At 37.6% G+C, this 22,857-nt stretch overlaps 1 protein-coding gene across 6 annotated transcripts in view; it reads right to left on the bottom strand.

Annotated features, from left to right (window-relative positions):
• Positions 1-22,857, bottom strand: part of TRAPPC12 (trafficking protein particle complex subunit 12) — a 186,796-nt gene that overhangs the window by 36,508 nt on the left and 127,431 nt on the right. For all 6 annotated transcript variants that reach the window (XM_077153078.1, XM_077153081.1, XM_077153082.1 and 3 more), the window contains one exon: positions 17,246-17,358. In XM_077153078.1, coding sequence (XP_077009193.1) covers positions 17,246-17,358 — 113 coding nt within the window. The remainder of the gene's footprint in view (positions 1-17,245; positions 17,359-22,857) is intronic.

The raw sequence follows: 22,857 nt of genomic DNA, 5'->3' as shown, positions 1-22,857 counted from the left end.
ACAGGAGAAATTTCTGGGAAAGAAAGAACAATAGTGTCCTACTCCAATGATGTCAAGATGCAGATCGAAACAGAAGTTTCTTTTTCAGCAGCAGCAGGAGACTGAATTATGAGAGGGGAGGTCCTCTTTGCTTAGTAGCTTTTTTTTTTTAGCTCCAGATCTATGATTTTATTTGCTTTAGGAGGTCATTTTTTTTTTCTTGGTATGTAGCTACACAAACTGGGGAAAGTATGTAGATATGAGACAGAGATACCAAGCAAGAACACAGTTCTTCCCTACAACAGCCCCTGTCAGGTCAGAAATGCAGTATGTACAGGAATGACAATAAATGTCTGCAGGGACTTGGGCCATTTAAGTGCTTCAGCACTTAGAAGCAGCTAGAAAGGGCAAAGGAGAGAACTTATTCTTAAAAAGCACTTGTAATAGAAATGAGCATTAATGTATTCATTTTTCTGATCCTCAGTGGATATTTAATGATAACGATTAATAGATCTCAGGTTGATTTAGAAGTGAATCCTTGAGTGATGTCCATAGAAACAGTAGTTCACACTTAGTAGCTTTTATTGCTGTTTATCTAGAGATAACCCTCGACTTTATAAAGTATGAGTACAATGATTTACAAAAGGTTGTTTCTATGAAGGAAAATGGCAGAAACATTCCTAACCCAAACCTTGAATTATTTAGAAGATGCAGATATTACAAAAAAAGCCTGAAATTGTTTAGAATGCAAATGTAAGATGACTGCAATTTCCTCATTGGTTCTTTCTGTCACAGACTAAACAACCAGTGCCCAATCTAAAATCAGAAACTGATCAGAAGTATTATATTTCCCAGGAGGATAAAGGCATGATGCAGTGAACACAGCTCATTCTGGAAGATACTCTGAAAAAGCAGAGGTGTATTTTTGAGCTTGTAGGTGGCAGAATATTACATAGGATCCATGTAAACAAGAAACTGGTGATCATTTCTTCTTTGTTTGGTATGAAGCCCCCAAAAAGGTGTTTCTTTCAGTGCCACTACATTTCAATAAAAAGGATAGGATTCAAGTCACTAAAAGCGACCAATCCTGCTCTGGGTTAATGTGCTTTGGTTGCTGTTATCACTAGCCAGGACCCCTCCCTGGCACGGCAGGTCTATGATGGCAGGGATTATTACATTTCTCCTGCTCGCTGTCGTCTTCCCTGCACCTAACAGTGCTGACAAGAGAGAGTTACTCAATAATCAATGAAGGTATGTTTCTAAAGAGGCAGGAGTAAGAAAATATTAGGCAGAAAAACTGAGTTACTGATGGGTTAAAATCAATGATGCCAATTAAGCAGTGGTGCAAAGAAAAGACAAAGTCCTACTTTGGGGCCTATTTTTCCCTTAGATCAAAGTATCAGCTTTCACTTTTCATGGTAGTGACACTGATTAAATTGTCAAAGTGCAGCAGGTGTAGTATATGATTTCTATTTTTATTTTGTAATTTTAAAAAATTGAAAAAATAAGAAATATGCGCTTCTAAGAAAAAATCACATGAAAAGATTAATTTTTTTTTAATGCTCTAGAGAAAGGCTTTAGACAAGAATTTGACAGAGGTCTGACAGAGAATTACTGTCAAGGTTACTCAGTGTGAACCTGACTGCCCTTGAATTTCTGATTCTATTGCTAACAGAAATGGCCAGTAAGAGATTCAAAGAGGAGAGCAAAGGACAAGAAAATTGCTTGACAGTGGCTTTTTTTTTTTAATAGGCAGGCACCAGGAATCAAACCTGGGTCTCCAGTATGGCAGGCATGAATTCTACCTGCTGAGCCACTGTCGTATACAACGTGTTTTTAAAAATTAGTATTAAAAAAAAAAAACATGTTTATAAAAAATTCAAACATGCTGAGAGGTGTAAATCCTTCTCTCTACTTCACTCTCCTCAATGATCTTAAGATTGCTAAATCCAGGGGGTTCTCTTCAGTCTGTGTTACTCCTCCTTATAATTTTTCCCTGCAGGCTGTTATGACCATCTTCTTCAGATTCTCCTTCTATCTCCAACTGCTTTTCTCTTCACTTCTTACAGTTTTAACTATCAATCATACACCAGCAATTTCCAGATTTCTAGTCATGCTCTCTCCCTGAAGCTTCAAAATTAGGAACCCAGTTGCCTGCTTAGAGCTATTTGGATGTCCTAGAGGCACCAAGAAATCAACCTGTTCCAAACTGATATAATGTGTATTATGATCTGGGAGAGCTGAACTGCCTACTGTTCCATACACACCCAGCACTGCATCATGTTTTCATGATGCTGTCTGCTTGGTCTGGGATGTCCTTTCCCCACCCCTTCACCTGGAGAACTCATATGAATCTCTTATGATTCAGCTCTGTGGTTATCACCTATGAAACTCTCTGATTCTCCAGATTGGGTGAAATGCTTTTCCATTTTGCTCCAATGTGCCTGAGGTATACTTCCACTGTGGTCTTCTCAAATTTATTTATTATTTATTTTTGAGTGCATGGTCCGGGAATTGAACCCAGGCCTCCCGCATGGAAGACAAGCATTCTACTACTGAACCACCCATGCACCCTGCTCAAATTACTTTAGCATTTCTGTTTGTGTGCCTGTCCATGTGTCTTTATTCATTGAATCTTAGTTCACTGAGTCTTTCACTAATATATATGATACTAGTTAGCATCTTCTATCTGCTAGCACTACACTGTGCAATGGTAAGCAAGATAATCTTTGAATTCATGGAGATTTTATTTTGGTGGGAAAGTTGGAAAGCTGGACAAAAAAAAGTGAACCAAGAAATAAATGTTAAAATTACAAGTGACAAAGGCTATGAAGGGTTAGAATAAATGGAGGAAAAGGCACTGACATAAGAGGGGAAGTTTGGGAAGGGAAGGCCTTGCTAAGGAAGTGAGATGTAAGGTGAGAGCCTGAGGGGTGATAAGGGCCATCTAGCAATGAATAGGGGAGAGTGCTGGGAGTGAACAAGCAGCATGTGGAAAGGCCCTGAAGCAAGAAAGAAGTCGGTGGGACCAATGAATTAAAAGAAAACGGATGTGAGAGAAAGGGAGTGGGTAGGACAATGGAGATTAGAGGGCTGAGGGTGGGCTAGACTATTCCAGGCCTTCTAGTCCATGGTGTGGCAGATGGGTTTTATTCGAAGTTTAGTGGGAAGCCACTGAAGTAAAACTAGGGAATGACAGGATTCACAGGAAGATTCTAAGAGAACTGTATAGAGAAAGGATTCTAGAAATGCAAGAGTAGATGCAGCTCCAGTTGAAGGTTACTGCAGTAATATATCCAAGGTACTTGTTCTTATTAAACAATTACTTATAGTAGTTTTTACTATGTGCTAGGTACTGGTCTAAGAGCTTTATAGATATGAATTCATTTAAGCCTTATAACAATCCTATGATTAAATGCTATTATCATCCCTGTTATACAGAAGAGAAAATTCAGCATGGAGAGGTTAAGAAATTTGTCCAACGTGAGATCTTGGTTTGTACAGATTAGTGTGATGTCCCAATACATCCCAGAGTAATTTGGGCAGAGAATAAAAAAGTATTTGCAAAATCCCTCTGGGGGACTGGGGAGAAAGGAAGAAATATTAAACATCCCCTCTGGGGAATTCCTGATCTCACAAACAGTGGGGACAACTAGTTCAGTAGCCCTTGATCTTGGGGCTCCCCCTATGAAACTTATTTCTGCAAAGGATAGGGTAAGCTTATAATTATGCCTAAGAGTCACCCCTAGAGAACCTCTCTTGTTGTTCAGATGTGCCCCTTGCCCCTAAGCCAACTGCCCTCCCCTCCTACATGGGACATGACTCCTGGGAGTGTAAATTTCCCTGGAAACATGGGACAGGACTCCCACGATAAGCTGGGACCCTGCATTATGGGATTAAGAAAGCCTTCTTGACCAGTAGGGGGAAGAGAGAAATGAGACAAAATAAAGTTTCAGTGGCTGAGATATTTCAAACAGAGTTGAGAGGTTATCCTGGCAAGGTTACCTCTAGCCACTCCAATACACCATAAACTAAAAAAGAGATCCCTTTTTAGTTTATGGTGTATTGGAGTGGCTAGAGGTAAGTACCTGAAAGTGCTCAACTGAGCTCCAGCAGCCTTGATTCTTGAAGATGATTGTATAATGATATAGTTTTTACAACGTGACCATGTGATTGTGAAAACCTTGTGTCTGATGCTCCTTTTATCCAGGGTATGGACAAATGAGTAAAAAAAATTAGGACAAAAAATCACGAACCTAATGGGGGGGGATAAGGGGTAAAAAAATATTGGGTAGACTGAAATACTAGTGGTCAATGAGAGGGAGGGATAAGGGCTAAGGGATGTATGGGTTTTTTCTTTTTATTTCTTTTTCTGGAGTGATGTAAATGCTCTAAAAATGATCAGAGCGATGAATACACAACTATGTGATGCTATTGTGAGATACTGATTGTTTACTATGGATGGACTGTATGTGAGTGGAGATTTCTCAATAAAAATAAAAAAATAAATAAAAAAGAAACTTGCTGAAGGTCAATGCGCAATCAGGATTCATACCAAGTATGATGTGTGGTCTGATTCACTGCACTATGCTGCCTTCACTGCTGATGGCCAACAAGAATGGGAGAAGTGCACAGCCTAGAGGAAAAACCGACAGGACTTGGGGAGAACTGCATGGCGTAAAAAAGGAGTGAAGGAAAAGGAAGACCTAATAATGATTCCTGGGTTTCTGGCTTGAGCCACTAGAGGATTAAAATCTAGAAAAAAAAAAAAAAAGCACGTTTAGCATCTTTATATCTGCAGTATTAAATGAGTTCCACAGTAGGCACTAGTAACTGAACATGGAGCAAATACTCAGTAAGAGTCTTTAATGGACTCTGAACACCCAAATCAAGCCAGTTGACCTTCTAAGAGAGGTTAGTGGCCCACACTGCCAGCTAGGTGGGTGGAGAGGGTAATGTTGCTGGAGTAGAGTTCACATGTTTGGGAAGTAGCAGGGGATGAGATTAGAGTTAAGTTAGGGCCAAATTACAGGAGGCTTTGAATGTAAGTTAAGCAGTTTGACCTCTGTCCTAAGAGTCATGATGAGCCACTGATGACTCATTTTTTTGGGTTAAGGTTTTAAAGTACATTGGGAAGGTTAACCTGTCGATCATGAGTAGGAAACAGAGGGGAGGGGATGAGCATCTGGAGGCAGAGAATTCTGTATTCCTGGCAAAATGTCATGGGGGTCTAGAGTAGGATGAAGGCAGTAGGAATAGAAATAAAAGCAAAATAAAACACTTTATAAAGAAGCTATAGAACCAAAAAGTGACTGTATAGGGACAAAGAAGGCGGAGTGGCTTCCCTGGTTAAAAACTCCAGTGGCAGAAAGAATGATAATATCACTGGAAAAAATAAAGTCCAGAATAGAGCTTTGGGTACACGAGCACTTTGTATATCGAGGATGGTAGAAGTTATTATAGTTTCAGGGAATAAAAAGTAATAAAACACAGTCTGGATCCATGTTGAATGAATGGGGGCATGTTTGGACAGTGAGTGAGCCCTAATCAACACAGATAGGGCCGTTGTTTTTGAACACATTTTCCTGTGCCTCTTCGGGAAGCTGTCCTTGGCACAGTCCTTGAGGGGTCAAGAGCTTGGTGGAGCCATACCGCAATGCACTGGAAGTGTAGATAGGTCTTAACAAAGGCTAAAAGCTACTAATAACTACATATTTTATGGATGTATACGCATTTTATGATTTTTAAGCACGTACAGTATTTTGTTTAATCTTCACGATAGTAAACTTTGTGGAGTAGGCATTATGCCCATTTTGGGAAATCCTTCATGTTTTCTATTTGAAGAGCAAAGAGGTACATAAATGAACAGAGATCTTTGGTGTCAGAAAACCTGGGTTCAAGTTCTGGCTGACTTTAAGCTTAACATCTCTGAATTTCTATTTCCTTAGCTGTAAATAATAACATTCTACATATTTATTTTACAAATTGTGAGGTTCACATGAGTATGTACATGAAGTATTCTGTAAACTGTAAAAGTGACAGATGAATATTAATTACAAGTAAGAGAAGAAACAACAGGAAATTAAAAAAAAATTCACTGCCTCAGCTATTTACTCTGGTTTCTCTTCCATTCACATCTTTGTAATAAGTTGTAAAAACCTTGGTTTTTGTGTAATTTGGAGCAATGAAATTAATGCTGCATTGACTTTTAAATATCAAGTAGATATTTGAAATTGCCAGATGCTCCCAAAGCACTGACATATAGACTGATATGGAGGACAATGAAAACTATAATTCTGTATTGAGATTTGGCTGGTAGGCAGTTTTCAAAGAGTCTGCCATGAAGTTTTGCAAGTTGAAGGGAAGATTCTGGTGTTTACAGGCCTTGCACCAGTGAGCCAAATGCTAAAACGTCCACTTTCTATGGTCAGTGGTGCTCACAAATCACCTTGAGGAGACTGGAATTGAGGAAAGGGAGTTCTTTTATGGAAGGATAATAAAGGGCCTCTATGTTCTTAGGTAAAATAGATTCAAGTTGATTAACTAAGGTGTAATGGCTTAAAATATGTTCCCAAATTCTTTGATAGCACTTTTCAAAAAGCGAAACCTAATTTCCCTTCTAACAGAATATGAACTGATTTTCTTTTAACAAATAGAAATAGGTTGAAATGCAACTGTTTGACCTCTGAGATTACGTCATAAAAGGTATTGTGGCTTCTTGGATCATTTACTCTTCAGGAAGCCAGCTGCTCTCTTATGAGGACACTCAAGGGGCCCTATGGAAAGGCCCACATGGCAAGGAACTGGGGGCCTTCTGCCAATAACTAGCACAACCTGCCAGGTGTGTGAGTGATCACTTGAGAAGCCCGCTCTTCAGCCTCCATTCAGCCTTCAGATGACTGCAGCCCCAGCTCACATCTTGATTTCAACTTCATGAGACCCTGAACCAAAATCACCTTGCTAAGTTGTTTCCGAACCCCTGTTCCACAGAAATTGTGAGATAATAAATGTTTGTTAAAAGCACAAAGGTTTGGAGTAATTTGTTATGCAGCAGTGACTAATCCACAAGGTAAATCAAAGTTACCATGCACTCTTTATTTAAGGCTTTCAGTGAGTAACAGCATACTGAAGCCAGTATGGCAAAACACTTTGAAGAGGTTTAGTTTTGTTTACTTTGGAAACCTGGGAATGAATTCCTCACCTGGTATCTTAGAAGGAACTTGTTTCTGAAAGCAATTGCAATTATGAAATACACAGTGGTTTTAAAAGTGAGAAGATGGTGCTTGTGATGAAGTGGAGAGGAGTTAGGAGGAAATGACAAAAACAAGGGAGAGAGCAATAGTTGTGGAACTAGGAAAGGTATATAACTCAGACTGTTCTGGTGAGGAGGGTCTGACTCGAGCTGAGTAGCCTACAGCCCTGTCACTATCATAGGTAATAATGCACTGGGCTTGTCCTGAACTGGGTCTGTGATTTACAGTTACCACCCTATAAATCACCTATAAATGTGATTTACAGTTACCACCCTATAAATGGTGACAACTGTCACCACCTACGGACAACAGGGGAAGGAAGATAAATTAATCCAAAGATGAAAACTTGGTTGGGTCTTGTCCAAGGGGAAAATTGTAGGTCCTGAATGAACATCCCATCTAACTCCATATATATATAAGCAATACTACTTGATAACAAGCAGTAATTAAAAAGGCAACTCTTAACCTATTCATATTTAAAGGAACTAAAATCCAAGTTTTGAATTATATGTCATCATCTAGGGAGATGATAGAGCAAGGTACTCTAACTGGATAACTGACAGTTTTCGTAGATAGATTAAAAATATTTTTCGGTTCACATCAAATATCAGTAGCCCAAAGGACTGCTACATTTATATCTGCCTCCAGAAATCCTAGAGTGAATTCTAGATCTAGTTCAAGCAACACTGAATATTGTAGCCATTGGAGAGGCAGAATAGCTATGTGAATTCTTTTACAGACATATACAGGTAAAATGGTCAAACACAAGAACTCAATAGGCAGTGGGAAAAGCCCAAAATTGGGTTCAGACTAACATAGTTTTGGCTCTTTCAGAACCTTACTTTTTGACACCAGGAAGTTACTTAATCTCAATTTACTCTAAAAATTTGTCAAAACAGAATCATAATACCTTGCTTTAAGGTTTACATAAAAATAAGTGCATATTGATCATGTAAGCCATTGAAATGGGGAGGGGATTGTTAACTCAGCATGGCCTAGCCTAGCCTGACTAATGCAACACAATAGCATACGGAAAGGACCTAGAACACCAAGGTTTTACAAATGATAGCTATCAAAGAGAACTGAGTTGATTCCTTATTATAAATTTAATACCTTCAGTGAATTAGAGGTCTAGTTCTAGATTGAAGCATATGCATTACCTTGGTATCTGTTATTTAAAAATGCATGTACTGATTTATTAAGTCTGGGCTGGGATCCCTGACTCTACACTTCCAAAAAGCTCCCAGGTAATACCAATGTGATGGTCTGTGGTTCACAGTTTGTGGTAAGGCTTTAGAAAAGCAGTCTTTGTACCTTGTCCCTTTCGGCTGGCATGCGTGGGGATAACGAAGGTTTAAGGAATTGGTTTTATCCATGTGACATCCTACTAGGGAGAACACTGGAAGGCTGGCACTAAGTCAAGGACTTGAGGATTCACTAGAGTGGATCTACCTTAATACAAACTAAAGGTTAGAGTACGTCTGTCTCAGAGTCTCTTAGGTTTCTCTGGCAAGTCTTGGAGCCTTTCCATCTTCACTATAGTCTTCTAGGGGCCCTTTGGAAAGAAGATTTTCCAAAATTAAAATAGGTTTCTTGGAGTTGCATCAAGCAACTTAAAGAATTATTTAACAATAACCATTTACCAGCCACTGTGCTAAGTCATTTACATATATCACTGATTTTATCCTCAAAATAGCCTAATATGTAGAGATGAGGAAGTTGAGCCATAGGTACACTGAATAGCTGGACACTCAGCTAGTAAGTGTCAGAGTCACTTTGGATTTGGAAATTTTCACCTAGTCTGCCTGACTCCTCAGCCCATCTTACAACCACTGCATAAAAGGGAGACAGTATTCTTTAGGAGGTCTTCATACCTTGAAAAAAAAGTTTTCTTCTTTACATTCAGAACACTGAATCAGAGAATAAATAATGCTGAGAAAAACATGGCAAAGGGCAGAATTTAAGATCTTTCCATTATATAAAGGGCTCAATTTTCCTTGGGCTATCATGCACACTTAATGGCTGGATCATCTGCTAATTTTTGTGACCTTGACACTCACTTTTGGTGCAAAAGATTTTATATTAGGTTTAAGTTGCTAAGTGGACAAGGTACAAAGGCTGCTTTTCTAAAGCCTTACCACAAACTGTGAACCACAGACCATCACATTGGTATTACCTGGGAGCTTTTTGGAAGTGTAGAGTCAGGGATCCCAGCCCAGAATAGCTGGACACTCAGCTAGTAAGTGTCAGAGTCACTTTGGATTTGGAAATTTTCACCTAGTCTGCCTGACTCCTCAGCCCATCTTACAACCACTGCATAAAAGGGAGACAGTATTCTTTAGGAGGTCTTCATACCTTGAAAAAAAAGTTTTCTTCTTTACATTCAGAACACTGAATCAGAGAATAAATAATGCTGAGAAAAACATGGCAAAGGGCAGAATTTAAGATCTTTCCATTATATAAAGGGCTCAATTTTCCTTGGGCTATCATGCACACTTAATGGCTGGATCATCTGCTAAGTTTTGTGACCTTGACACTCACTTTTGGTGCAAAAGATTTTATATTAGGTTTAAGTTGCTAAGTGGAACTGTAAGGCATCACCAAGTACATGTCCTGCGCTTTGCAGTGATGCAATCAGGAGGTTTCTAAAGGATATGAATTTCTATTTGGAGTTGAATCAAGATACAAATCATCATGGCAAACCATGGTGATAAAGGACATTCCTGTGTGCTTCTCCACTTGAGTATTCTGAACACACACAGGGTCCTAGGAGCATAGACCTCAATGGCAAAGGGCAGATATGCTGCCTCAATTGAGGAAGCAGGAGCCATCCTCACTATATCTTTCAATTACTTCCCTCCACTTGCCAATCATCCTCATCCTGATTAAGCCACAATCAATTTGTTCTCTGCTGGAGCAGCAGAAAAGTAGGGCAACTGAACCGTCTGCGTCAGATGAGGCACCGGCAGTGACCTGCACATTTTCAGCATACTGATGGCCAGGCAATAGCTGTCTCTTCTTACATTTTAAACTTTGTTTACAAATAAAACAGCATAACTGAATCTGTCCTTTTGTTAAAACTCCTTTTTATTAAACATGTCACCTCTTCCTAGAAATAAAGCTCTTATTCTTACCATATTAGCTATCATCAAAAGAGAAATAAAAATATATTAATATATTTCTTTTCCAGAGTGCAGAAAAATGTACCTTATTCTCTGCCTCCTTCAGCTGTGGGATAATCATTAAAGAAGCACCTTCTTTCAAATGGTGCCCTCACTAAACTTACCTGAAGTGGGTGAAATATATAAAAATTGTAGGGTGGGATGCAGTTGAACTTGTGTTGGTAATGAACTAAGTCTCTAGCTATTTTGGCATCATTATTTGTGAACTGTACCTTTTACTCAATCATTTTTAGAAATGTGCTCACTTGGCTCTTTCCCAAAGGCTGTCCACAACTCCCTTGGACAGCAAGCAGGGAAAAGGAGCAGATATCAGAGGACTGAGGTACCTGCTGGTTCAGAAAGTGAAAGACGTCAATTTTTCCAAACTAGCAACATGGAAAACTTATTTTAAATAATAGTATATTTTATTCTTCAATGATGTAATTACATTGGCCCCCAAATTTCACTATTTCACTAAATAGTTCTTATTGGTCATCCAATAATTCAAAGACAATAATACAATTAATGCTGTGGAATACTTTACAAAAGTCAAGAGTCATGCCCTTCTAAAAGAGAGGCCCTCGATAAAAATTCACAACACTGTTCTACTCTAAGATCCACCGGTTGGATATTAATTACTCTTTGGTGAAACTTTCATATTAAAAGCTAGGCTCCTGTAAAGCAAGTGATTGGTTTATGGATGTACAGAATTCTGTAACTGATTATACTTTTCTTTTTCTTTGGTTACTGAGGGCCTCAGCACCAAATCTGCTTTTGTCATACCTTTTGCTTTACCAAACTCACCACTGGCTTACTCTTTTTTTTCTTTTGTCTCATAGTCCTCACTTATTTCTTTTTATTAGGAAAAAAATCCAATTATAAAACTAACACATGCCCTGTATAAGACTCAGAAAATAAAAACAGAATGAAAAATGACCTTTAATCACATCATGCATACCACTAACATACTGGTATATTTTTTCTCCAGTGCATATTATTTGCTTTGTTGAGATTAGACTCTAATTATAGTTCTGTGGGCTGGCTGTGGAAATTAAGATTATTTCATAGGCACTTTACCATATTATAGCTGGGTAGCTGACAGAACTATGTGGAAACCACATCATACCACAACATTCATATCACAACATGCCTCTATCTCTGGTTCTGTTTGAGAATACACTAAAATCTTAAACCATGCTACTCTGTGGGTCTGAGCTGTACAGAGTGGAAAACAATGGGAGATTTCTGTCTCAGCATCTCCTCTAAGAAGCTGAATGACAGAGCTCAAAACTGCAAAGAGAAAATGTTGGCTCAACTGGGGTGAGTGTAATTGGGTGGCAGGTGTTTTGCTTCTCATCTACCCCCAACTGTTCCTGTGCCCCCTCACATACCTCACTTTGGCTGTCACATAAGGTTGTTTCTTTTCATTTGGGAAATCCATGCTGGGAATTGAACCTGAGAAGATTTGATTTTTGCCGGAGTGGCAATTATCAGACAGCAGGGCTCAGAATACATTTATACAAATGGCAAACATATTCATTTTCTAAGCAACCTGAATTGTCTTAGTTGACTTTATTACCAAAGGATGAAAGCCTTCAAATGTCCTAGTATGGCTCTTAGTTCTATTATTTAACCCTTTCTGAAGCATTTTAACTCTACAACTATTTCTGACTTTTAACCTAGAAAAACGATTTCAAAGACCAACAACAGATGCCATGGAAGCAGTGAAAATAAATGGAATACCGAGTTCTTTGGGTACAGGAACCTAATAATTTATTTGCTACTTTTTTCTTTCTAGAAACAATGATCCTAGTTTTGTAGAATGTCCTTGAGTATCTCAAATCAGCATCATGATTAATGGGTAGCCAATTGCCACATCGTGCAAATATCAGTACTGAACTCTTGCTTGCTTAAGTCTCTTCCTGTGAGAAGAATAGTTTCAAGGACTCTAGAGGCTCTGATTTGGGTGTGGTCCAGCTCAGAAATATGCAATTTGAAATTATCAGGCAAAATTGTTTCTGTGATGGCTTCCCTAACCAACTCCAGTGTATGATGCAGAGATCAATATACCATCTCCGAGCTTAGACATGAGGCAAGGGTTTGTCATGGGCTATTACACCATCCTCTTAGATTTTTCTTTCTAGTTGCTCCAGAACATAGGAGGCTAGAAGGAATAAAATTTTTTTTTATCATCACAATCAAGCTTTGTGAAAAATAACATATATACAAAAAAGCAATAAATTTCAAAGCACAATAATTAGATCTAGAACAGATTTCAGAGTTTGGTATGGGTTACAATTGCACCATTTTACGTTTTTACTTCTAACTGCTCTAAGATACTGGAGACTAAAAGAAGTATCAATTTAATGATTCAACAATCACATTTGTTTGTTAAAACCTATCTTCTCTGTATAACTTCACCATCACCTTTTATTTTTCTATCCCACTTTTTTTTTTTACCAAGCGCCTACGTTTTTATTATCAAATAATTGATATCTGACTTTTAAAAATTCGGAAGCACTGCACAGGTGAGCGAATGAGTGACGACTCTATCCCACTCTTTAGGAGTATTTGGGCTATGGGCATTCTAATTTTTTCATGTTGGAAGGGACTGTCAATAACATGCGGTACGGAGATGGAACTAGCTGATGTTCTGGAAAGGCTGGGCCCTGTAGGGTTCAGGACTTATCAGGTCCAGGGACCTATCTAGAGGTTGGAGGTTTCTGGAAAGTTACCCTAGTGCATGGAAACTGTAGAATCTTATATATTGCCCTAGGTATTCCTTAGGATTGGCTGGAATGGTTTTGGTTGGCGTTTGGCAAGTTATGATAGGTAGCCATTTGTAACAGAAGCATGCGTAAGAGTGACTTCCAGAGTAGCCTCTCAACTCTATTTGAACACTCTCAGCCCACTGATACTTTATAGTTACACTATAAAGTGTTTTCCCTCTTTTGGTTAGGATGGAATTGCTGACCTCATGGTGCCAGGGCCAGATTCAACCCTGGGAGTCATCTCCCACGCTGCCAGGAAGACTTTCACACCCGGATGCCATGTCTACTGTGGAGGGAGGGTAATGATTTCACTTACAGAGTTGGGTCTAGAGACAGTGAAGACACATTTGAGCAACAAAGAGGTCCTCCAGAAGTAACTCTTAGGCATACCTATAGGTAGGCTAAGCTTCTTTGCTAACTACATAAGCTTTATAAGAGTAAGCCTCAAGATCAAGGGCTTGGCCTATTGTTTTCGGTGTGTCTAATGTCTGAATCAGTATCAGGGGTTTCCCTGATGGTAAAGTTCAATAGTTCTATATTTTTTCTCCCATCCCTCAAGGGACTTTACCAGTACTTTTTGATTATCTGCTTAATATCTTCTAGGATGTATGTAGGCATTACATTAAGTTATACAGGATTAAAGGCTCTCATTCTTATTCTGGGCTCTCTGTGTTTCAATTGCTCAAATGAGCTATCCAGACAAGTTGAGCTAGATTATGTGCTACAGAAAATTTAGGTTTTGGACAAAATAAACCTTTCTTCTTTGGTCTCAAAGAGTAGGGGCAGTTCTAAAATAGAGACAATGTCTTCCTTACCCCTGTGTTCTCAATTACCTTAATCCCGACCTGATGGGCTTCATTCTTATCTCTAAATACCAGGCTATGGATATATAAAACAGCCTCTCAAAATGCAGAAATAATAATTACCACTCTGGACTAAATGTGTCTGCTATAAGAGCTTACAATCTAGCCCCTGTTTTCTTATAAGCATTTTCTAAAGCAGACCATACAATAATTGTTCTTTTGTTTCTGGCTTATTTTGCCTCACCAAATGTCCCATAGGTTCATTCACATTATTGCATGTTTCACGACATCACTGCCTTCTGCAGCAGCACAATATTCGATCATATATATGCACCATCATTCGCCAATCTACTTCTCAGTCAGTGTATCCTCAGCCACCTGCATTCATTAGGCATCATGTATAATGCCCAAAGTTCACAGTCCATCAACATTCTCAATTGTAGATAATTTCATTGTTCCCAAGAGAAAGATAACCAATAAACACACTCTCACCAAATAGGAAATCTAAACCTCCCCTTAACTCTTGTCCCTCCCCTGATTCTCTTCCTCTTTTTTATGTATTTATTTATTTTTAAGTTTTTTACATGGGCAGGCTCCATCTCTTCCTCTTTTTTAAGCACCAACTAATTATGGTACAGCAGTATTACCTCTTATTTGGGGGGAAGGGTTAAGTTTTAAGTCAGCATATAAGGTGACAAATCAAAATTACCCATGAAAACCCTTTTGTCTGAAGACTAACATGCCATCGCATAGCAAGTCCAATTGCTTGTATTTCCTCCAGGATTGGAATAAATTGCTGTTTCTTCAATTAAGCACCACATAAAGTTTTGGCTTAGATTTAAGGTCATGGCATACAAAAAATATCTATCATTTAGACATCAGAGTTATATGAAATCTGATGATATATTCATATTGAGAGAAGCACGTGTAATCTGAGACCAACTGAGGGGGAAAAAGAACCCCACATACTCACTGATAACAGGTTCCCTACACTATTTAAATTCTTTTTTTTTTCACACGGTCAGGCACAAGGAATCGAACCCGGGTCTCTAGGATGGCAGGCAAGAACTCTGCCACTGAGCCACCGTTGCCTGCCCTATTTAAATTCTTATCTCCCTCTCTTTGTCTCTGTGAAAGCTCAGTAAGAACAAGACAAATGCTCCTATGATGTGATTGGACTAAACCTTTTCTATCCATCCCATTCTTAGCTGTCAACAGTCATTACTTGGTCATTTCAGGATGAAACCAGCCCTATGAGTCTGAGGAAGGATCCTAGCCCAACAAAGCATAGGAATGACCCCAACCAAAGACATCAATCAGTGGGAGAGGGTATTTACACCCATCACAGGGATCTTCTGAATTGATTTCAATACATTACTGAACACTGTAAGATAGTTGCCTTAATTAGATGGAACAGAAACTTTGGCCTAGAGTGGTGGAGAAGAAAAACTCTTTTAGGTTTTTCTCACTTCAAATGGGACAAATCAGAAAGATGAAGGCTGGCAAGTAACTACAAGCATGGACCCTCGAGTCAGACTGCTTGGGTTCAAATTCTTACTGTTGTATAATCTTATTTAACCTCTCTGTGTCTCCATTTTCTCATCTGCATATTGGGATAATACCAATACTTCATGTAGATTTTATGAGGATCAAATTGGGCCAATATTTGTAAAATGCTTAAGAACAGTGGCTGATTCATAATGAACACTATACAAATGTTTGTTAAGTAAAATAACTAAAAGTAATGGTGGTGTGAAACAACTGCCTAATCCACCTTTTCCCTCTTACTACTCCATAACGATGGTAAGTGGTTTCTCTAATCATTACACTATATTGCATATAAGGAGCTTATACTTTCAATATAAAATAATTTAGGACCAGTAGAACTAACTTTTACAACTGACTTGACCTTTCTCTCAAAACACCCTAAGACTCAGGAATTTTTCTCTCATATACTATAGAATTCTCCTTCAATGTGATATGGAGGTCAATGAAAAACAATTAAAAAACCATTGTTCAGAGTTTCGAAGAATTTCTCAACATTAGGTTATACATACAATTCCTCTTTTTGAAAATAAATATATTTTACTATGTTTTATTAAGATTTAGAAAAAAAGTCACAATCTAAAAAAAGTTGGTAACATTACTTCCCCATCAACTGTTCAAAGTATAAGAAAGTAAACACATTTTTTCTTTTTAAAGTTATTATATGGAAAAATGGAAGGTGATATAAAACCTGGGGGTAAGAAGGTATTAGAGACGCCTGTTAATGCTTTAGTGAGGGTACATGTATGTGCAGGTGAGGAAGGCCACTTACTCATTTACTAGTAATACTAATAATATTGCCATCTTAGAATTAGGTAAAATTTCCATTAAGAATGGTTGAGAACTGAAAGGAGAAATTTGATAACTAGAACTTTGTTTTACAAAATTATTATATATTGCTGTTCCTAATAAGTGCTTGTTATTATAGTATTCAAAGCACTTCCACATATATTATTTCATTTAACCTACAGAGTAACATTGCAGGTAGTAAGAAAGGTCGTATTAATCCATTCTGAAGATGAAGAATTTAAGAGGTAGTAATGCCCATATGCTATAAAAGCAAAGATCCTAAATCCTATGTTTTCTTAATGTTACTAATGTATAAAACTTGATCCTTTGCTGTTGTAATGGTTTGAAGCCTTCCATATGTTTATTGCTTCTCAGTCACGAATAATTCAGAAAACTTCCAAACCATGTCTTCTGAGTTGATATTATGAATGACAGCTGTCATGATACAGTATAATTTTCCGATTCTAGAAAATTCTTAACCATTATCTCTTTAAACACTGCTCCAGTGCCCATGGTCAACACAAAGCAGGTGCTAAATAAATACTTGCAAAGTGTGTGAACGGTCTGGCACATTTAAGTACTTTAATTGGCAGCCTGCACACATGTTCAAAACGTAATATCAACACGAGATAAAACTCTGCTATTTCTCATTTACTAAATAACACTAAGAAAAAATTTTAAGATTCAAGCTTTGCCAAAAAACATCCTTGCACCTAAATATCATTTCAGTAATGAATTCAATGGTCATGATGAAATAGTGCAACTTACCTTTTTGAAGGAAAAAGTAGGGATGGAGTTGGGGTGCGATGGATGGGATGGGCAGACAAGAAAATGATGTGCTTGTTGTTAGAAAGGAAAATAGAGAGTATATTTCTAAATCAAGTATGTGTGTATGTGAGGGATGGTTGGGGGACAAAAAGAGGCCATTGTAGAGAGATCTTTACCTTACTGCAGATGGTTTTCATTCTATGCAGTCTATCAAGTGACTCCTGAGGATTCCCCAGATACTGCTGAAGTTCTGCATGTAAGATTCGCATTGAAAAAGGAATCATTGAGCCTAGAATCAAAATCAAAGCTGAATTAATTTGTTTGCTATAATTAAGCATGTTTTCATACTTACTGCACTTTAAGGAGGCATCTGCAGATGTCCTAGAGGAAGTGGTGATAGATTAGTTTGCAAGTATCCCTTTATTTCCTGGTAATGTTTTCAATGGTGCTAGCCCTAAAAATATGTTGGTTTTCTCTGTAAAACTGCACATAAATATGTCTAGACAATTATCAAAGGAGATAGGTTGATATCACTACTACTCCTATAGATAAAATTCAATCATGTAGAAACTATCACAAAATGAATGAAACGTAGAGACTGTCCCTCCTCAAAACAAAACAAAACAAAACAAAAAACAAAACAGTATAGAATGCTCATGTATTCTTTAACATTTCTTCAGTACAGCAAGCTGAGTAGAAAGCTGGTAGGTTGAGTTCCTCAGAAAGAGACACTGAAGGGAGGATTTGTATGAAATGACTGATTAACGAAGTGATCCCAGGGGAAACCGGTAGAGGAGTGGGGAAAGCAGGACCAAGGGAGGAAGCCAAGCAAGGGTGCATCTCAGGCACAAATCCTGCGGATGGTTGTGTCAGCCTAATTTTGTTACAAGAGAACTCTGGAGCATAAATTCTGTCTCAGAGTTGTTTCAACAGAAGGATAAGGGAATTGGGCTTAAAATTTCCATCTCTCTGGGATGCACTGGATGGAATAATTCCTACATACTTCTGGCTCTGTGTGAGTATGCAGAGTGGGATCAAGGCAGTTCTCTGAAAAAGAGCTGTAACTGCTGGCTGCTGGGAAAGCACGCAAGAAATGAACTTTTACACATTATCCAAATGTGGTTGTGTCACCATTTAGAATAAGGGAATAATTTTGTTAATGTCACTTTCTCTTCTAAAATGATTTGGAATTTGATCTGTATTATATATACAAAGCACATAAAACCATCAAAATAATCAAATAGCCTGCACTGATTACAAATGAGATGATGAATAAGAAAATGACAGCACAGGATGATCACATAAATTCATGGAAAGGATTTTTCAAAATAGGCCTAAAGTTGTCAATATTTAGATTTTGAACAGAGTTTAGAGGATTGTTAGGAAACAAGTTGTGTGATATTTGCAAGCCATTTATTCTCTCTGTATCTTAATTTGTTCATATGATTATCCATTAATCACTACTGAGGGTCTATCATGCACCCCACTAAGATGGACTTTATGTTTATGCTTCTTTCTACTTTGAACATTTTATGATGCTCCATAGTTTTTAATAAGGAAGTGAAGAATAAAGGTCCAAAAAGGATGGTCAAAAACACTATGGAAAAGGGTGGGCCATGATGGCTCAGCAGGCAGAGTTCTCGCCTACATTGCCGGAGACCCGGGTTCGATTCCGGGTGCCTGCTCATGCAAAAAAAAACCACTATGGAAAATATGTTCTATCATAATGATAAGCCTGGAGAAGAGAATGATCACAACTACTTGAATTTAAAATGTTTGAAATGCTGTGTTTTTTTTATTGCACTAAAAAATTTCTAATGTCTGAAGAGGATGCAAGACTGAATTTCAATTATGGCCTGAAAGAAAAATTCTTTGACCATTAGTATGAGAAAACACAGCACTGGACTAACATGGTAAGCCATTTATAATTTGTGCCATTTCCATCCCTTATATCAAGTAGAGAATAGGTATAATTCTCTAATAAGGTTCAGAATTTACCTCTAAGGAGGAAATATCTCAAGAACCCTTCAAGCTCTGTGTGATAAGCCCAGAAACAAAACTTCTATTACCAGACATTTCCAAATCTAATTTATAAATAAGCTCTACATATGAAAAGGTGGCAGGGAGTTATTTGCTCCTTATTGTGTCAATTGTCCATAAACTTGCAAAGTTTCTGTACTCAAAAGGGCATGTGAAAATATTCTGAACTAAATGAAAATGAAAATATAAGCTACCAAAATTTTTAGGATGAAGTGAAAACAGTGTTAACAGGGAGATTCACACCAATGGATGAACATATTATAAAAGAAAGTTATGAATAAATATAACATTTAATATAAAATTAATAAAAATTAAAGCAGAAATAAAACTAAAAACAGGAAAACGATAGAGAAAATCAACAAAATCAAAACATGGTTCTTTAAAAAGATCAATAAAGTTTATATTCCTCGTGCCAGCTTGAAACTGTCATGTACCCTAGAAAAGCCATGTCCTTTAATCTTCATACAATATTGCTGGGTGGGATCTTTTTTATTTTTCCATGAACATGTGACCCCCCCCAACCGTGGGTGGTAAATTTTGATTAGGTGGTTTCCATGAATATGTGTCTCTCTCCATTCAAGGTGGGGTTGCTTACTGAAGTCCTTCAAAAAAGGAACAAATTTGGAAAAGGCTTCAGTGCTGGTAGAGTCTACACATCCGGAGACCTTTGGAGATGAAGGAGGAAAATATCCCTGGGGAAGTCCTTTGAAAGGCGAAGTCAGAGATCCCAGCAGATGCCAGCCACATGCCTTTCCAGCTGACAGAGGTGTTCCAGACCCCTCGACCTTTCTTGAACCAAGGTGCTTTTCTCTGGATGTCTTAGTTTGGACATTTTTTATAGCTGTAGAACTTTAAATTTGCATCTTAATAAATTTCCTTTTTAAAAGCTGTTCCATTTCTAGTATATTGCATTCTAGTATATAACAAACTAATATACACCCTTAACAAGGCTAACCAAGAAAAAAGAAAAGAGATAAAGTTAGTACTATCAGAAAGAAGGAGGTGTCAACATCTCCACGCACATTAAAAGGAAAGTAAAAGAAGATTATGAACAATTCTATACCCACAAATGTGATGACTTAGATGAAACAGACTAATTTCCTGAAGCACACAATCTACCAAAACTCACACAAGGAGAAACAGATAATCTGAATAGGCCTTTAACTTAATAAAATTGAATCAATTATCAATAATTTTCCAAAAAAGAAAGCCCTGGTCACAAATGGTTTCACTGATGAATGCTACCAAACACCTAAGGAAGAAATGATACCAACTGTCTGCAATCTCTTCCAGAAAATAGAAGCAGAGTTAGAACACTTCCTAACTCATTCTATGAGGTCAGCATTAGCCTAATACTAAAGCCAGAGAATGAAAGTATAAGAAAGGAAAAACTACAGACTATCTATTATGAACACGCAAAAAATTCTCAACAAATATTAGCAAATAAGAGTCCAACAATGCACAAAAATTGTATGATAATATCAATAGATGCAGAAATACATTTGACAAAATCCAGCACCCATACATGACTAAGAATTCTCAACAAACGAAGAATAGAGGGGAACTTCCTCAATTTGACAAAGAACATCTACAAAAAACCTATAGTTAATACCATACTTAATGGGTGAGAGATTAGATGCTTTCCATCTAAAACTGGGAAGAAGACAAGGATGGCTCCTCTCACCACTCCTATTCAACACTGTACTGGAAGTCCTAGATAATAAGTCAAGAAAAGGAAATAAAAGGTACATAGATACAGAAGGAAGAATTAAAACTGTCTGCAGAAGAAATGATTGCCTATGTAGAAAATTTGAAATAACTGACAAAATAACAACTTCTGGAACTTAGAAGCAGTTATAGCAGGTTTGTAGGATACAGGTTATTATACAAAAAATCAATTGTTTTCTTGTATACCAGCAATGAAAACTGGAATTTGTAATTTAAAGGATAACAACAGTTACACTAGCACAAAAAAAGAAATACTTAGGTATATATCTATCAAAATACATACAAGGTCTATTTGTGGAAAAATACATAATTCTGATGAAGGAAACAAAAAAAAGATCTAAGTAAATGGAGAGATATTTCATATTCATGGATAGGAAGGATCAAAACTGTTAAGATATCAGTTCTTTCCATTTGACCTATAGATTTAACTTAATCTCAATCAAAATCCCAGCAAGTTATTTTGTGGATACCAACAAAATGATTCTAAAATTTAGAAGAAAAACCAAAAGACCCAGAATAGTCAACACAATACTGAAGAATAAAGAACAATGTTGAAGGACTGACACTGACTTTGCGACTTAATATAAAGCTAGAGAAATCAAGTCAATGTGGTACTTGGTGAAAATAATAGACTAATTGTTTTCGTTTGTAAACTGCCGGAATGCAACATACCAGAAAAGGAACAGCTTTTAAAAAGGGAATTTATTAAGTTGCAAGTTTACAGTTCTAAGGCTGTGAAAATGTCCAAATTAATATGTCGAGAGAGATACCTTAACGCCAAAGAAAGGGCCACTGAAGTCCTCAGCTGGGAGGGCACATGATGGTATGTGTTAGCTTTCTCTCCTCATTTCATAACACTTCCCCAGGGGCGTTTTCCTTCTGCATTTCCAAAGGTCTCTGGTTGTGTGGGCTCTGTTGGTCCTTTCTAAAATGGTTCCCTCTTAAAGGACTCTAGTAAGCTACCCCACTTTGAATGGGTGAAGACACATTCCCATGGAAACCGTCTAATCAAAAGTTACCATCCACAATTGTGTGGGATGCATCTCCATGGAAACAATAAAAAAGATCCCACCTAGCAATATTGAAAAAGGATTAAAGAGCATGGCTTTTCTGTGGTACATGACAGTTTCAAATCGGCATACTAATAGATCACTGGAACAGAATAGAGAACCCAGAAATAAACCCATGCATAATTAGTCAACTGATTTTTTTTTTTTTTTAACATGGGCAGGCACTGGGAATCGAACCTGGGTCTCTGGCATGGCAGATGAGAACTCTGCCTGCTGAGCCACTGTGGCCCGCCCTAGTCAACTGATTTTTTTTTTTTTTTTAACATGGGCAGGCACTGGGAATCGAACCTGGGTCTCTGGCATGGCAGATGAGAACTCTGCCTGCTGAGCCACTGTGGCCCGCCCTAGTCAACTGATTTTTTTTTTTTTTTTATTAACGGAAAGAGAAAAAAAAAAAAAGAAATTAACACAACATTTAGAAATCATACCATTCTACATATGCACTCAGTAATTCTTAACATCACCATATAGATGCATGATCATCGTTTCTTAGTACATTTGCATCGGTTTAGAGGAACTAGCAACACAACAGAAAAAGATATAAAATGTTAATATAGAGAAAAGAAATAAAAGTAGTAATAATAGTAAAAAAAAAACAAAAAACAAAAAAACACACAAAAAAACCCTATAGCTCAGATGCAGCTTCATTCAGTGTTTTAACATGATTACTTTACAATTAGGTATTATTGTGCTGTCCATTTTTGAGTTTTTATATCTAGTCCTGTTGCACAGTCTGTATCCCTTCAGCTTCAATTACCCATTGTCTTACCCTGTTTCTAACTCCTGCTGGACTCTGTTACCAATGACATATTTCAATTTATTCTCGAATGTCCGTTCACATCAGTGGGACCATACAGTATTTGTCCTTTAGTTTTTGGCTGGACTCACTCAGCATAATATTCTCTAGGTCCATCCATGTTATTACATGCTTCATAAGTTTATCTTGTCTT

Source organism: Tamandua tetradactyla, chromosome 3, assembly GCF_023851605.1.
Source record: "Tamandua tetradactyla isolate mTamTet1 chromosome 3, mTamTet1.pri, whole genome shotgun sequence".
NCBI lineage: Eukaryota > Metazoa > Chordata > Mammalia > Pilosa > Myrmecophagidae > Tamandua > Tamandua tetradactyla.
The sequence above is the reverse complement of the archived record's forward strand: the minus strand, read 5'-3'. Positions and strand labels throughout refer to the sequence as shown.